Source organism: Ambystoma mexicanum, chromosome 1p (genome assembly GCF_040938575.1).
Source record: "Ambystoma mexicanum isolate Mex_15411 chromosome 1p, UKY_AmexF1_1, whole genome shotgun sequence".
Taxonomy (NCBI): domain Eukaryota; kingdom Metazoa; phylum Chordata; class Amphibia; order Caudata; family Ambystomatidae; genus Ambystoma; species Ambystoma mexicanum.
The window spans coordinates 1153898119-1153916714 of NC_090921.1; the positions used below are offsets into that span (position 1 = coordinate 1153898119).

General features: G+C 41.1%; 1 protein-coding gene across 2 annotated transcripts in view; it reads left to right on the forward strand.

The window, feature by feature from the left end:
• Window positions 1-3631: 3631 nt before the first annotated feature.
• The window catches only part of LOC138570073 (E3 ubiquitin-protein ligase TRIM39-like), a 158895-nt gene continuing 143930 nt past the window's right edge, over window positions 3632-18596 (forward strand). For both annotated transcript variants that reach the window (XM_069648688.1, XM_069648759.1), the window contains exon 1: window positions 3632-3736. In XM_069648688.1, coding sequence (XP_069504789.1) covers window positions 3700-3736 — 37 coding nt within the window. In that variant the 5' untranslated portion in view covers window positions 3632-3699. The remainder of the gene's footprint in view (window positions 3737-18596) is intronic.

The window sequence follows — 18596 nt, forward strand, 5'->3', positions numbered from 1 at the left end:
TGCTGCATGTTCCTTGGATGACAATTGGGGAGAGGATGGCTGAGAGAGAGGATGGCCAGTGGATGTTCCCCAAATTCCTGTGTCCTTTAACTTGGGGCTTATCTATACTACGCTGTAACTGATGAAGAAGATTCCTTTTCTACATGAGACTCTGGGTCCTCTGTGAGGAAGGTCGCTTTGCTATAGATCTCCATTCCTGTTTTTTTCTTTGCATTCTGGGACTTTGTAGGCCTGGATTTATAATGCGAAAGTAAATCCCAAAATATAAAGAAAGAACTGAATGAGCATCTCCCAAGTGACATAGATTGTGTTGGTCAGCATGCTACTGATAAAAGTGGCCCATTTTGGATCAAGTTTGTAATCTGTCATTTCACTTCATAATGCCTTGATGCAACACCTTTAACACACTGCAAAACAATTGCAGACCAGCAATAGAATATCTGCATGTAACAGAAAGCTTCCCAAGTACTTAATGTACCCTTGAAATGTGCAGGGTTTTCTGTGAGCTCGCAGTTGTACTTTGAAATTCCACTATTTTCCTCAATGTATAAAATGCAAAAGTGTCCCCTTTTGCTCAGATTTGCATGGCAATGACTAAACCTTTGAGGTATGAGTGATGGCAGAGGAAGACTGGTCATGGTGCTGGTACCTGAACATGTGAGACTGTACCTTACATATGATGACTAGCATGTGTAGCTGTCCTTGGTAAATGGTGGCAGCACCTGGGCTAGTAATGCTGTGCCTTACATATGGAGACAATGGCAGGTATAGGAAGCAGTAACTAGTGTTATATTGAAATGGTAGGGCATTTGAGGCTACACTTGGATGGTGATACAGCACTTGGACATGTGTTGCTGTGACTTATGGATTATGCCTATTACGAACATGGTAAGCTTTACCTGACATAGGGATTTCCTTGACAACTGACGTTGCACTTTACCTGTGTTGGCTGGACATGAGATACTGTACTCTTACAAAGTTTTTAGCCTTACCAGTCTGGCCGGTGTAAGCATGCACCAACATGTGTTTACACCCTCTGTCCCAATAGGCCATCACCACCCTCTCTGGTGCACCCGTGTTGTTCCCTTGTGCACCCCCCTCCCTTCCTGCATACAGGAGTCTGTCCTGATACATTCTGGTTTCACCATCACCGTCTTGTGGCCAATGTTGGATTTTACCTTTATGGACTTCATTGATTCACGGTGTGTCACCCTTTCTCAACTCTCATGCTGGACTTCCTTTGCATCTTGTACTCATGGTGGCCCTGAATCATGCTGTTCCATCTTCATCTTGTATCCTGGCTTGCAACATTATGTGTTTCTACTGACTTCTGCAATTGTATTCGCTCTCCTCTCTTGCTTCTCCACTCTTTTTGACTGCTTACTCTCTGTTCTCTCCTCCCCATCTCCCTTTTCCTACCTCCTCCCCTCCCCTTACTTTCTTCTATGCACTTACTCTATCAGAATTGTCCCTGGACCTACTATGATAGCAACCTTGTCTGTCACTCCCCTATCCTCTTACTGTTGGCCCCCTCCCTGCAGCTCTACCTGAAATGTCGTCAGGCCTAGTATGGTAGTCGCCTGTCTGTTTCCGTTTCCTTCCCACTCTCCCCCTCCCTTCCTTATCTATGTCTTAGCACTTAAACTATCGGAAATGTCGTCAGGTCGAGTACGATAGTTAATTTCACATCCTTACTGTTCATGGCCTGTAAGAATGTCGTTGTATTTTCCCTTGTTCCCTTCCTTGCCTTGAAGCGCTTTGAAACACGTTGTGTATAGGCGCTATATGAATAAACTATCATATCATATCATATCATATCATACCTTACCTATGATGGCTCTGCCAAATGACTGAGGCATTAACTGACATAGAATGGCAGTCAAGGGTCATTTAAGAATGCATTTGGTGTTTCATGGACAAGTGACGCATATAAAGAGTACACTTTGCATGTGAGGCTGAAACTGTCATTAGTTGGCATTTCCCACATCAACGTAGCATGGCAGTATCTGGAAATGTGGTGTTCTACCTAGCATATGATGACTATACAAGAGTCTATAATTGCCGTAAATGGAAGTAACAGGCCATTTATGGCACTGCTGCGATATGAAGGCAGCACTGCTAGCTTATGTTACTTATGCTGTGTGTAACCCTATCATATCATGAACCACCAATGGCATATCAAGACCGCAATCTAGTTCAAATTTGATTGGTAATTGAAAAATTCATCAACACCTGACTAAGGACTAATCCCAATGGATGTGCATACTGACGGACCTACTGCAACTCACAGTACTGTGCTACTGTTAAAAGATGCCAGCCCAATCTCTGGCTGCCCATGCCTTGTACAGCGGTGCCCTGCTCTCCAATTAGGTCAAGGCTTTAAACAATAAACTAAATTTTAAAAAAAAGTATGCTGGGTGGGAAATGGGGCAATAACGGGTTAGGGCTCACCACTTAAGGTGAACTTTCCCATATGAGAGTGCGAGGGAATGCTCGCCTCTGAGGTGCAGCAAAGGGAATGAGGCAAATTGTAATATTACGTATCAGATTCTATATCTGGAAGTGATGGGCAACAAAGATTCGAGGAAAGCCTGAATATAATTAGAAAACAGATGGCAGAGTAATGTCTGCTTGCTCTCCAAGAGTTAGGGACATGGGCAGAGAAGAACCTGGTTATAGGTTTCTTCCACTACTTTGCATGGGTCTCATTATTGTCTTCCAACCAAATGTTAGTTTTTTGGGGGGAAAGGTTAATTGAAACAGTGGCACCCATAATCTCCACAGACCCCATCGTGCTTAGCAGATGCAAATGGTAGAGGTAAGTGCTCTTTTTAACCCCCAATGAGTCGACTGTCTATCTTGGTGTGGTTGAGAGGCAAATAGCAAGAAAAGAATATTCCCGATGGGCTACTGCCCTAAGAGGAGATGGCAGTTTGGAGCCTTTCACTACACAAATGATCACCATGCCAGATTATAGAAGGTTTGCACCGCAGTAAGTGCAAAGTTGCACGGTATTAGCACTAGGGCAAAATATGTCCTATTTTTAAAAACACTGGGACATTTTAGAAAACGATTGCACCATGACAAGTGCAGTTTGGCATGGTATAAGAATCGGGGCAAAAATTGCCCTCGGGCAAAATAGATACATAATCACTGCATTATTGCAAAAGGGCAAGGTTTTCCCTAGTGCTAATATGGAATGGTATTAGCACTAGAGCAAACTTTGCCCTGGTGAAAAAATGCATCGAAAATGTATCTTTTTTGCACTATGGTAATTTTCGCTCTGGTGCTTATACCATGCCAAACTGCACTTGTCATGGTGCAATCGTTTTCAAATATGCCCCAGTGTTTTTAATAATAGGGCAAACTTTGCCCTAGTGCTAATACCGGGCAAACTTTGCACTTGCACCGGTGCAACATTTTTGTAATCTGGCCCATAACTAAAAGCAGTTGTCTGTTGTTGTTGTCATTACAAATCTAGTGCAATTTAATCCAGAATGTGGTGAGTTTATTGGCCTCACATCCTGTCCTGTTTTGGGGGGAGGTTCGTCTGGACCCAGTGACGAAAGGCTTCCTGTGCCTCTGGTGGACAGTTACACCCTCTCTGACTGCCTACTGCTCTCTCGACAACAGCACAGCCACGACCTGCCTACTGCTCCAAGGATTGCAGGACACTGCATGCATTTTTAGGCAGCCGTGATGGGGGAAAGGAAGAACGACATCCCAGCAATGCGAGGTAAACCCCACTCACCTCACTGGCATCCTGGATTAGTGGTTGTCTCAAGATGTACTGTAAGTCTGTCTGGAGAGGGGAGCCTTCATTGTCTAAAAGTGTACACACGATGTGCTATACTTCTGTTATCTCTGTTTAATCAGCGGCCAGATCACAGAAACTTTGCACTGGTTCAAGTGTGGAAACTGCTCGGTATTAGCACTATGGTGAAGGTTTCCGTATTTTTTCTAAACACTGGGACATATTAGAAAAGTATTAAACCATGACAAGTGCAGCCGGGGATGGTATAAGCACGAGGGCAACAATTGCCATAGTGCAATAAAGATACTTTTTCAATGAATCTTTCCACCAGGGCAAAGTTTTCCCTAGTGCTAATACCATTCTATATTAGCAATTGGGCAATAATGCAGTGAAAATGTATCTTTTTTGCCCAGTTATTTATACCATGACAAACTGTTGTAATAGTTTTCTAATTTGTACCATTGGTTTTAAAAATAAGGCAAACTCTGCCCCAATGCTAATACCATGCAACTTTGTACCTGCACCGGTGCACAGTTTCTGTAAGCTGACTGCAGGTGTCCTACGATGGTATGCAAACATAGGGCCCAATTCACAGAAGCGTTGTATAATGGCAAACCTCATTTGAAAACACAATGTAAACCGGGGCCACAATCCACATTACATATGTCAGAATGCAGGAGTTTTCCTATTATTGTATACACACAGAAACACAATACAATGCATTTCCTTCAGGATGCTGACGCTAAACAGCAGAGTGTTTTTTTTTTCTTTACGTGGACCACACTAGTTGGCTTACATCAGTATATAGATACTTGCATGGAAGTAACACACACACGTGCACACACACACAACAACACACACGTTCTGCCGCTCTGACACACCTATTTGCACTGCAATGCGCAACACACTCACTTTCCAATCACCCTACAAATACACACACAAAAACGTCCATGCACCGCCCAAACAACCACCCACTGACAAACATGCTGACTACTCACACACATACACAAAAAACACTGAGCACAAAGACACACACCCTTCCCACCTGGCACTGCACGTCAGTATGCACGTCTCATAGTTTCTCCAGAATAAAATAAAGATAACAAAAAGATTATTTCAAGTCTGGATTTTAGGGTAAATACAAATGATTTTTTTTTTCCAGATCACAAGTTTTGCAACTAACATCGTTAGTAACTTCTGTTCCTGAAACTAATCTAAAACCATGTCTTTATCCTTTGAGCTTGGTGTTCGCAATTACTTAACTGTTTTTCTATGGAAATGATGGAAGTCAAATTGCTTGTTTTGGGGGACACAGGGTACTGTATGGCCTATTGATCTGATAGCACCCCAAATGATACTCATCTTGCACCTTTTTAAAAAAGGAGTAGACTTTATATTTCTCTCTCCAATTAGGTATTTTTGGGGCAAAGTGAAAAAAAGGAAAAGTAGCAAAAATACATTTTGGAACTGAAAGGGCGCACGCTGCTAAACTACAGAGCTGTAATGTTTAATACGCGAGGTCTATAACTGCTAAACCCTTTTGAGAAAAAAACAGGGCTCTTCAGTCCAGGTAGGATATCTCCCCAGTCCCTTTATAGGCAATCCATATCAGACCATAGGTCATATATATATATATATATATATATATGGAAAAATATATGTTTTTCCATTTTTCGCAGGACCTTGAGGGGTGGAATCCTCAGGGCCTGACAGAGTGCCGCACCAGGGTTATATATGCCCGGCTTTGGAGTGCCTCACTTGAGGCTACACTCCCCCCCATCCCCCTTTCTCAACTGTGGGATTGGGCGTGAGCGTTTTCTCTGCTGACCAGATGACTACATCTACCAGTAGCCCTTGTAGCAGATTTTTATCACCTGCACCTGCGGTGAGCTGCAAGTCCACCCAGCCTCCCTGATGACGTGTATTGGCACAGAAACCGGTCGGAGGAGTACACCAGTGGCCTGGAAGGTCATGCAGAGAATTGGAGTGTGCACCTTTCCTTGTTTTTCCATATATATATATATATATATATATATATATATATATATATATATATATATATATATATATATATATATATATATATATATATATTACACAGCCACGGTAGTGGCCGTGCAGTTATGTTTAAGTTGCTGTTTCCATAGAAAGAGCACTTTTTGGGCGGCTTATAACTTCGCTCCCCCTGGAAGTATATGGGCCACTCTGAATTTTTTCCCAAAGTTTGGTGAGGTTTGGTCCAGGGGGGGGCAAAGTTATAGGGGGGGTCCCAAAACATCTTTTTTCCCATACATTGAATGGGAGAAAACCTTAAAACCTTTGCACACGGCTACAGGCCAAACCACTGGACGGATTTTTACCAAATTTGGGGTAGGGGCTTGATCCCGAAAGCATGCTTTTGTAGATTTGGTGACAATCCGTGCAGTACTTTTCTTTAAAATGACCAAAAAGTAGGTCTCAATAAATTAGTGATATCTATGTCCACTCTGCGGTCACACTTCCCTGTTCGCTCCGCGGACAAGATACCGATTGGCTAAGGGGCTGGCGTCATGACCGCGGACACGCGACATCTGTGCCGATTGGCTGCAGTGAGCCGTGTTCTGCGTCAGATTGTTTGGATGCGCCCGACATCTTGGATCCGCCGACAGCGTAGTGGCGACCAGCAGAAAAATGCTATTTCGAAAACTGTTTTGAGTGCTTGGGGAGGTTCAGACAGTAAGAGATGGGTGAAAAACTGTTTTTGTTCTGGTGGTACGTGTTAATGATGTATTCCCTATGCTCGCCCTGTTTGGGATCTTTGTAAGTACAGAAAACGAGGGGTGTCATAAGGGTAGTATTTCAGTCCGTGCTGTGCGCAGGCAACTTGAAAATGTTTTAAGGACATGCGTGGTGTTAGCGAACTTTGAAATTGAGTACATGCCATAATTAAATTGTTTAATTCTATGGGTGTGCTATTGATGTGTAAGCCGTCATGGGTGTGACATGCTGTGGTGGTTGTGGCCAGGGGCTAGAGTTTTGGATGCATGGCCATAGGCCGTAGGCCGAAGCCCATACTTCCAAGACTGAAGGCCCTGGCCACAACCATCGCAGCATGTTACAGCAATGGATACACCTGTAGTATTGCTTATCGATCAGATGGTTGTGGGGAGTGTGTGGAGACTTGGGTGCATGGCCACGCACCCAAGAACAAAGTTATAAGCACTGGAGTTATAAGCCACTGCACACCCATACATTGCAATACCTGTCAACATACATCTATGAGTCTAGCCTCTGGCCACAACCACTGCAGCATAACACACCTATAGATGCACCCGTAGTATCGCACATCACCCAGGTGGTTGTGGGGAGGGGCTGCAGTCTTGGGTGCATGGCAAAAGGCCATGCACCCAAGAACAAACTTATAAGCTCTAAAGTTAAAAGCCAACATGGGTTTTATATAGTGTGGTGGTTGTGGCCAGGACGTAGACTTTTGGGTGCATGGCTGTAGGCTGTAGGCCATACACCCAAGAGTGTAGACCCTGCCCACAACCACTTCAGCATGTCACATTCATACGTCACACCCATACATTTGATTATGTATCTGGTAGGTGTGGGCAGGACCTAGAGTCCTGGGTACAAATTGAGTACATGCTACAGTTATAATGGTTCATTCTGTGGGTGTGCTAATGATTTATAAGCGACCATGGGTGTAATATGCTGCAGTGGGTGTGGCCAGGCCCTAGAGTCTTGGGTGCATGGCCATAGGCCATGCACCCAAGAACAAAGTTATAAGCACTGCAGTTATAAGCCACTATGGATTTTATATACTGCATACCCATACATTGAAAAATCTGTGGCCTTACACCCAAGACTGTAGCCTGTTGCCAGAACTACTGCAGCATATTACAGGTATAGGTACACTCGTACTATTAAACATCATTCAGGTGATTGCGGGGAGGACGTAGCATTTTGGGTGCATGGCCGAAGGCCAAGCTCCCAAACCCAACTTTATTCGTAGTGAAGTTAGAAGCCACAATGGGTGCGATATGCTGTGGTGGTTCTGGCCAGGAACCAGAGTCTTGGGTGCATTTCCAAAGGCCATGCACCCAAGTCTGAAGTCATAAGCAGTGAGGTTATGAACATGGGTGTGCTGTGGTGCAGTGGTTGTGTGCACCACCTAGCGTCTTAGGTGCATGGCTGCAGACCATGCCCCCAAGAGTAAACTTATAAGTAGTGAAATTACAAGCACCATGGTTTTGATATGCTGCGATGGTTGTGGGTAGGACCTATAGTCTTGGTTGCTTGGCCGAAGGAGGTAGGTGGTAGGTTATACATCCAAGACGCTAGCCCCAGCCTACAGCAACTGCACCATATTACTGCCATAGATTAGACGTGTAGATTCAAATATGAATGGCATGACTGTAATTATACTTACTGTTTACTTTGTTCAGAATCCATATATTTCTTACATGACTTTAGTACTTGGCAGAAATATCCTTTTTTAATTTCTGTGATAAAAGAAATAAGCATGTTAGTTTTTGTATTTTATGAAGACTTATTACATTGTATAATAGACAGTTTAGATTTGTTTTTACCCTCATATTTAGTTTACAAACCAGGCTACTGTGCATTTTGCTCAGTTTTTGTGTTTGTTTTTCAAATCTTTGGGTCTGGATGAAAAAAAATCCTTGTCGGATTAAAAAAAACCTTTGTTTGCTATGCTACAAACTATTTCTTTGTTTTCTTTGAGTGTTTCCTTGTTCTTTCTGATAAATGTTATGTCTGTTGCCTTGTTGCAGATTTTTGTTGGGGTATTCTAACTGTGCATTTGTTGTTACGGATCTGTGGTATTCATTTATCTGTGTGGTTGTTATACACTCTTGGGCAGTTAGATACCTGTTGGCATATTCCAACTGTTTATAGTCTTTTACTTGATTTTTTGGTAATGTTGAAGTACACATTAGTTAGTAAATTTTGGCTTTAAGAAGAGTAAGGACGTATTTGTAACATTTCCTGCAAGCTCTGCTTTAGAGTAATGGTGCTATCATTACATTCAAACCATCCCCATTTCTTTTTAATGTATGCAGTGTAGTGACCTGTATTGGTTGTAGCTCCTGCATGGTAGATTATACCTATTGTTGTAAAGGTTTTCTTTCCAAGTGACGCTTGACCGTGTGTGAATCCAGTCAGCTTGCAGTTGTTTTTGGTACAATCTGCATTATAACGCAGAGACATAAGTATTATGTAGTTACTATGTGTTTGTATCAGTGAGGTGGAGTGATTGTCTGAATTGCACATAGTACATAATCTGCCATGGTTTGCATTCTGTACAAGGTTCTGAAATGGAATGGAGTCACAATTAGGTATGGATACATGCACAAATCGCTCATTTGGTATTTGTTCCTGTATCACATTGTTACAGAGAGTGCATGTATGTTTCCACATTTATGAAATCTGGAAGATTTCATTTATAGGTATGTTTTTGTTTTCCAGTACTTGTAGTAAGCACATTAGAAATTCTTGTGGAACTTCTTGTGAGTTTATAGTGAATCTCACCATTCCAGCACAGTAGTCCAATTCTTGTCTTATTCCGTGAACCCTGTATGTGTTGTCAAGATTGTTTGTTGCATTTCTATGAAGGACTAACATTTGCAAACACAATTGGTCTGTACTGTGTAAGTAAATATTGTTAACACTTGGTGGCAATTGAAATAGAATATTCATTGCTACATTTGCATAACAACTTACACCAGTTTCATTTGAATGGACCAGCTAGTTCTGTTTCTGAGTGTTTTTATCAGAGTTTCTGTTTCTGTTCCTTCTTTGAAGAAGTACCTGATTTACTTTCCCTAATAGGTTCTTCTTTGCTTGTGGTAATTGATGACGTTTTAGCTTCTTTTGTTTTCTTTGAAGGATTTGCCATCAGATTCTGTTGCATTTCTGTTTGAATTAGTTTTCTTATACCACGTTTTACTTTCTCTGGAACAGGATATTGTTTCAGATGGGGGGTGCACAGTGAACGCAGACTATTGTATTCTAAAATGCAAGGAATATCAGCGTTCCCTTTACTTGCATCAAAGTTGATTAGAAATAGACCGTCAAGTGTACGTAAGCGTGATAGTGCTACGTAGCTCATGCCTTCTTTGAGGACTGCCTTTCCTATATCTATCAATGCTTTGTCAAGGTTACGTTTAAGCATTACTCTACAATTTAAGGATAATTTTAATATTTTTTCCAACCCAGCTGTGTTGGAGATTGAATTTTCTAAGGTATTTAGTCTTCTTGTGGCTTGCTCACACATGGGTAGTGTCATACCATGTACGACTAGTTTGTCTGTGGCGCAAATTTCCATTATTGGTTGCATTTCTTTATTTAACATTGTTTCATTGAATTTGAAACAGCTTGCAAGAGTTGGCATTAAGGCCATACAATTGACATTTTGTGCACTAATTGTTCCATAACATCAGTAGCACATGCATTATCGCCATAAAGTGCATGAATGTGCCGGTTTTTCAATATTGCCTGTGCTTCTTGAGATAATACACCAACTCTAATACTTTTTAAGATGTTGGCATAAGTGAGATCTGCAGATTGCTGCATGTTTTCTGTTAATTCTCTGTATTGGAAATGTTGCCAAAGGTTGACATTTCCTATGCTGCCAACAGTTTTACGGCAGAGTTTGTGTCCTAAGGTTTTAAAAATAGGTTCACCTTTCACTGGTGTCAATTGTAGAAGATCTCCGAAAACGATAATGTGTTTGCCTGCAAAGAGTTCTTCGTAGTTTGTTTTAAGTACTTCTTGCAATCTGAGGTGAATCAAAGCCAACATTAGGTTGGAGACCATGCTCACCTCATCTATTAGTAGCATTTTATTTGTTTTAATACTCTGTGTAGTTCCATTGCAGCTTCTGCAGAAAGTTTGTAATAGTCTAATTTGTTTTGGTGTTCTACTGGAAGGAGTAGTAATCGATGTATAGTGACACCTCCTATGTTGTAGGCAGCTAAACCTGTGGGGGCAGTTACAACAGCTGACAGTTTGTTGTTTGTCAATTGTTGAAGGAACTTGCTGATGATTTTGATTAAGAATGTTTTTCCTGACCCAGCTTCACCACTGACGTACAGCAGTATAGGTTTGTAATTTTGGCAGGTACAATCTTTATTTTCGTGTTGTACACCATGTGCAATTTGTTTTGTTACGTCTTCAAAAATGGTGTGCTGATCTTTGTTAAGTTTTGCTTGTTGTACAGTTAAGTCTTCTATATCTTCTTGATAGTGACACATGGTGTTTTCCACTTCTGTCATAGCTAATTCTGCCTCATTTGCTATTAGTGGCTGTCCTAGTCGTTCTTGGTTTCCTGTTATTGAAGGTTGACTACTGTCAGAAGTGTCCTTATCTAGTTGGGCCTGAAGTTCTTCTTCGTGTTGCTGTTCATTGTGCAACATTGTTTTGTACTGCGTAAAGTTCACATTGGTGATAGCGCTTTCATTTACTTTGAAAGAATCTTCATAGCAGTCATAGTTATCTAGTATCTCTTCCTCTTTTCTCCTTGGTTTAAAAAGTTGTAGCAGAGACATGTAATATAGTTCTTTCTGTTGAGGAGATTTTAATGACAATTTGACATGATTAATTAAGCTTCGTTTGGTAAGTATCACTAAGCTGCCTTCACAATCTGTCACTCTATATCAACCTTTGCTTTCATCGGGTTTTATATTATTTTTGTATGCAAAGTTTTGAGCTATGTGGTATAGACACATGCTTTCCAAAGTGCTACTCCTGTTCGGATAGTATGCGTCCAGTAAATTGTTTTTTAAAATGCCTTGGCTGTTGGGATCATTTCTGGCAATTGTTTCTATGTTCTCATATGATTTCAGAACTCTTTTTCTAGATTTAGCAGGACCAAGACTTAGCCATACTATGTTGTCTGATTTTCCATACAAAGCAGTACCGGTTAAACGATCTGCCACTTCATAGGCGCCACATTCTCTATAGGCTGTACAATTTCTGAGAAGGTGTTTTGGCTGATGATAGGTCATCCCAGAGGTCTTGAAGTTCTGTTTTTTCTGCTTTTGTTAAGTAGGCTGTAACATATTGTGCAACAGCAGTGGAATGGTCTGCAATGTACTGCACATCTATGTTTGCATTCCATAAGAGGGCAATGATTGCATTGTAATCATTGATAGATTTTGATTCCATTGTTCTTTTTATGTAATATGTGTTCTTAGGTGATTTACCTTTAACTCTATGTCGAACTGAAGACATTAAGTTGTTCACTTACCCAGTTTCTGTAACTGGTCTAGGGAAACCAAAGCGGCATTTGGTGTAGTATTTCCCTTTGCTTTTGTATTTGCGACGACAATATTTGCCACATTTGTGTCTCTGAAATTGTAAAATCTGCCCATGCAGGTCACTATGTGTCCGTTGTGAAGGGATTTCACAAGTGACATATTTTTGGATGAACTGCAAAACAGTGGCATCACTGTCGTGACCAAATTTAGGTTCACCTTTGATCCATAAAAGCATGTGAATATGTGATGCTCCTCTTGCTTGGTAATCTTTTCTCCAAAAGAAGGGTTGCACTTCTCCAAGGGGAGGAACAGTTTTATTGCAAATAAAGTGTAGCATAGCAATGAAACGATGATGGAAATATCTTGACACATTAACTGGATCCAGAAAGCAAAGTTCTCCAGGTGTTAATATATCTATGTTGGTTTGTTGTTGTTTGATATGCGTAGGAACTCATGTAAATCTTCCCATGCATATTCTGCACAACTTAGTGTAACAAACCAAGTCGGTGGTCCAAGGTTTCTGATCATACAATGTACGTCTCCATGCTGTCGGAACCAGTATTCTTTTGTACCACGCATGTTTGCAAACAGATTTGTTATACTTGATTGTAAAACCTCATCTTTTTCTGTACTTTTTGTATTAATTGCGTAGCTAGCATATTTTGAAAGTAGGCTCCAGATTTCAAAATGTGTGCAACTCCATAACATAGGGTTGCTAGTTCACTTTTAAAGAGTAGGTGGAATATGTTTTCTACATTTTGTCTAAATCTGGGATCTTGCGAATACATTTGTAATGAGCGGTATTCTGATGCCGTAATCTGAGAGGGTCTATCATCGTATCTTCTGCCTTTGCCCGTAGGAAATAGCAGTGGAAAAGCACGTGCTTCTATAGTTTTTTCCCATATGCTCATTGGTGACCCTTTGGTTTGTTGCATTTGGTAAGTTTCTAGTGCATCAGCTATGCTTTCATTGGAATGCAATGGATGAATTGTGTAATGGTCCAAAAGAGTGGATACTGCAGCAGGATCCAGAAGTTCAAATTGTCCAGTTTCTGATGACTCTTGAATTATTTCAGTTGTTTCCCTTAAGCTTTCCTCAATATTTATTTCCTTGTAGTATTTGTTATTGTCTTTTAGATATTGCAAGGTTTGCCTAACTTTATGTAAGTCGACCAGTTGTTGCCAAATTTGTTTGTCTTTTGTTGGTTCACCATTTACCAAGACAATTAAAGAAGGCTCTATTGAACGTTGCACTCCTAGAGTGTGTACATTTTCTGTTAGATCTAATGACAAATAAACTAATTTGCCATGAATGTCTTTCACCAATTCAGAGGGAGGTAGTTTTGCTGTTTTTGGTTGAAGGTGTATAATTGCTTGAAATGGGTGCACTGTTTGAATTATGATGCTCTCATACAAATTGAGTTGTTGCAGGGGTTTTGGTAGTGGGAACAATTCCAAATTATTTGTGATAGCACGTGAAGGAGTTTGGTTGTTGTCTAGTTTTGGAGTGCAGTAACTGCAACATATTAGGGGTTCACTTATTTGGTATTTGTTTTCTGCTAAAAGGTAGAGAGCTAATTCAAACCATTTGTGATCTTCATTGTCTTCTATTTTGTATGCTATGTCGATATTTTTTGTGTACCTTTTGTAAAACGTTCTACGGCAACACACACACACATGGTTTGGTACTTCAGCCGATACACTTTTAAATTTGAGAATTTCTCTATTGTATGTGTGTAAATAGAAGGTTGGTATGTGCAGAATTGTTGCTAGTCTGTTCTAAAACTATTGCATTTTGTAAGTGGCTTTCTTTTCCAAAATATTTTCTCTGGATATGGTCGATTTCTTCTTGTAGGTATTTGGGTGTATCATGAAGAAGAGTGTTATTTAAATTGGCTAATTCTAAAGCTGGAATTTTAGCATAGTATATTTTATACACTAGATTTCTTACATTTGAATGATGTATTGATATCCTTTTGATATCATGGAAGGTGCTTTTGCAAATAGGTCCTGAAATGCAGACTAATGAATGTCCTTGTTGTCTTGTGTATTTGCGCACTGGACAGATATCCATATTTTGCAGCACTTTCCTTTTAATTTTGTCTTTACCTTTCACATACTGATTGAGGAGCTGATGTAAAGATTTGAAAGATTTGTTAGGAATGGCACACATTGACGTGTACAGCCGTTTGTATACTGGACGGTCTGGTTCAGTCGAATCGAGAGGTAATTCTGAGTTTTCAGGGGATAATTTTTTAAGCAGTGTTTCTTGTTCCATGATGCTATTATTGATTTGTTCATACCCTCGTCCACTGCTATGGATGGCAATTGTGTTTGTTTGATTTTGTTTGTATGCTTCTTCATTAAAATATGGTTCTGTGGTTGTTGTGTGACTCCATTCACCTCCATAACTATGTAAGACGTTATTTTTGTTGACATTCCGTTTATTGATAAGTTTCTTTTGTGGTTTAGTACTTAGTTCTGTTAGTGGTTTAATCATATTTAACACTAATATAAACAACTTCCTTTTGAGAAGGATTGCACTGTCCACAAGAGCTTTTAGGATTATTTTTCTATGGTAGGTTTGAAGGGTTGAGGATGATTTTGGTCCTCTTCTTATTAGATTCTGAAGGACTCTGTGGCGAAACATTTTTGCTAAAATACTTTTTTTTACTATGGGATCTTGTTACTATATCAGGATTGATAGGAGCATTGTTAGCAGTACTGGTACCCGATTTGTTGTGAAGCGTTTTGTGTTTCGTGCCAGATTTTGATGAAGGAGGTAAAGTTTCGGTAGTTAATGCTTCCTTTGTTTCGCTATACGTGTGTATTAGCTGTTTTGTTCCAACGTTCTCTACAAACTCTGCTACAGATGGATGCTTACTTTGGACACTTTTATTTTCATTTGCTCTATTTCTGCGTTCCTTTCTATGGACTTGCTTTTTGGTAGGCATTCTTTGGGGTCTGTTGAAAAAAAGAAGGCATGGTTTGGTCTGTTGTACAATGTATGTGTGCTGTGTGCATGCGTGCATGAGTTTGATGGGGAAGCTCTTTGTGGTGGTGTGTGAATGTGCATTGGGATGTTACAATGATTTGGGAAGGCTATTTTTCTGTTTGTATACTACTACAATGTGCTTCAGATGAGAGTAAAAAGTGAGCTAGTGGTGAGGAGAAGCATTAATAGTAAATGTAATGGTATAACATTGAAACAGCTATTTGTTTTCTAGTACTAACATTCTAAGGCTTCTGTATGTTATTTGAGTTCCAAAAACACAGGGATTTGTGAGCCATTCTGCCTGTTATTCTTTGTTTAATAAATGGGGATTTGTGGGTAGAATGGTTCAGAAATCAATGTTTGTTTTGGTGCGCAAATTAAATAAATAACCCACACAGTCTCTTTGAGGAACAGTAGGAATGTAAAGGTAGTGCTGTACTTACTTTTTTTAGCGGAATGACCAGGTTTCTTCGGATATGTCTTTTGCAGTGTAGATGCTGTTGATTTTCAGGAGAGTAGTCTTCACTGCGATTGTAAAAAGAAGAAGTTAGTGACTTTGTGTGTTTAAAGCAGTGATGTTATTGTACACGTTAATTTTGCATCTTTAGTCGGAGTATTCTCCTTTGATATCTCAACACAGTGCATGTGTGCATTTCACTTCACTATGTGCTGCCTTTGTATGTTATTTGCAGTATGTTAGTTGCACGTGATTCAGAAACGAGTACAATTTTTTGTTTATGAAAATGCCTTGTTTTTTTTTAAGCTGTGTTATCAATAGCATAGAGGTTTGTAAGTGATAGGTCATTATAGTAGATGGGAAAAATGTCACTACTTTCATATTATAAGTACGAATCTGAAAAATCGGGAGACCCTCAGAGGGAGATGTCACCACAGCAATCGGGAGTGTATATTTTTCTCATACGATCGCATTGGAAGTAGCATTAATGTAGGCGGTACACAGTAAAAAATTGTGAAATCTTCTAGTGGAAAATCGAGTTTTGCGCTAAATAGGGAGGGTTGTAACGTATGCATAGGTTATGCAGGAGACAGTAAGAAGTAGTGCGGTTTGTCAATGAAAAATTGGACATCTTGCACTTAAAGGGGGAGCGTTGGTATGTATTGGCTATGCAGATTTAGTGGCATTAATTTGTTTAAATGAAATCATAAGGGGTGTTGCTGAGGCTAATGAAGCAACAGTAGCCATGGATGCCGTAAGGATTAGTCAGCTAAGAGATATTTTTGTCCATGGTTTACAGCACTATGCTGAAAGTAGGCATGTGGCACACAATTTCGATGTGAGAGGAGTGGAGGTGGTGTGGAGCGCTGAGACTGATCGCGATGTTGTGGCAATTCTCCTAGTTTGCAGACACATGCGTAGGATGACCACTCCCCATGTGGTACTTTTGCACTATGGTGTTTGCCATTTGGGCTACGTGAGATCACGTACTTTGTTGGAATATTTGGAACACTTGGTTCAAGCAGTCATGAACATCTTTCCAACTGCAAAAGTAATTTTTTCTGGGTTACTCCCTAGAGGAAAATGGGAGAACAGTTCTGTTTTCTGTCCTGATCACAAAGTATTGGGAGGTGTAACATCAATCACAGCATGCGTGCTTTCATGTTACAAGCTGGTATGTTTTTCTGAAGCCACGAGAACAGTGTTCCCAGTAATGCGTCTTATTTTGAAGCAGATGGTGTTGTGTTATCTTCTTTGGGAAATGCCATGTCCTTTTGGAATGTAAGGCTTGCTTTGGAGAAGGTTCTGTAATGGTTGTAGGAGTAAAGTAAGAAGAATAAATATTTAAATAAACAAAATAACAGGTGTCTGTAAGGCATCTGCCCAAAAAAAAAGGCTCTTTTCAGAGCCCACCTTAAAGGGGAAAAGGGGAATAATATTTAAATGTACAGACTTCACGCTCTGATCCTCTACTTATCCGTGGACATGGTGGTAGTTTGCAGGCAGAGCGTATTACCAACGGGGATTCTGGGGTAGAGACGCATGCAAATGAGAATGTGTGATGGTAGGGATTTGTCAGTAAAGTTCATTGGGTGTGTTCTGAACTGAGAAATTTAGTGAGAAGGTCTTTTTCCTAACAGGACACCAGACAGCCATGGCTCTGTGTGCTCGAAAACAGATTATCCGGATTTTGGGAGACTCATGGATACATTGGTTGAAGGTGCATGCAGAAAGTTGTGGTCTATCTGCAGATCTTGGATTTCCTCATGTAGAAGTGCACTGGCATGGCGTGCGTGGAATGAGGTGGCTGGACTTGGTACCTCTTTGTGCTACTTTACAGACAGAGCGTCATCCTGATATAGTTATCATTCATTGCGGAGGAAAAAGTTTAGGCCATGTCTCTGAAATTTCTTTGCAATTTGCAATGAAGGAAGGACTTGCGAAGGTCATGGACATGTTTCCAAATTGCCAAATAGTTTTTTCCCATGTTGCACAAAGACAAATATGGATGCGTTCTTCTGCATTTGGTCCACAAATGGAGAAAGCAAGCCGCAATGTCAATAAGGCTGTTTGTGCCTTTCTTTTTTTTTTTTAACTTTGTTTATTTTAAATCAAGGCAGGATGACAATTACAAACATTAGAAGCAGTGAATATTTAGGCATGTTGATCCCCAGTCCTTTATCCCCCCCTGAGTTTCCTCCCTTCCTCCTCCCTTTGGACCCTCTGTCCCTTAGGCATTGTAGGCGGAATCTTCCCTCCTGGGCTGTCCAGTTTGCGCCTCAGCATCTATGTATCTTCCTCAGGGATCTCTTGATTTTTCAGGATCCAGCGGGTCCTGGTAGGTTTATAGGTCAGGGCGGGGAAGCCCTGGTCGAATTCCAGCACTGGGGCCCAGATATTCTGGAAACGATGGAGAGTTCCCGCTTGTGCTGCCGTTACCTTCTCCGCTACCAGAATGTCCAAAAGTTTGGTCCACCATTGGGCTATGTGAGGGCCTTCCGGGGTTTTCCAAGCTCGGGCCACCACCGTTTTCCCTGCTAGTAGGCAGTGAGTTAGTAGTTTCGATCTGATCCCGGAGCGCGGGTAGGTCCCGGGGATTGGAGCTCCCAGCAAATCGGGTTCTGGTTCCAGGGGAATCGTTGTTCCGGTAATTTGTGTGATGGACCCCAGGCATGATTTCCAGAATTGTTGGACCTTTGGGCAAGCCCACCACATGTACAAGAAGGAGCCTGGGTGGCCGCATCCTCTCCAACAAGAATGATCCACCTGGAGGTTCATATGGTGAAGTTGGAGGGGCGGGTAGTACCACCGCAGTGTGATCTTGTACGCACATTCCCTATTGGTAATACAGGTGGATGAGGTGTGTGTTCTGGTCCATATGTCCACCCAGGTTCGATCCTCCATTGGGTGACCCAGGTCCGCCTCCCATTGGGCCATGCAGCGGGTCTTTGTGGTCAGGAAGTCACTTAGGAAGCGCCTGTATAGGGTGGATACTCTGCCGCGGGTTGGAAGGTCTCCCAGAGTGAGTTCTAGGGCAGTAGGAGGGCGTGTCGCTACTTGCAGAGTTTGGGGGTGTGAGCACCAGTGGCGTAATTGAATGTAGGTGAATCTATCCCTTTCCTGGAGT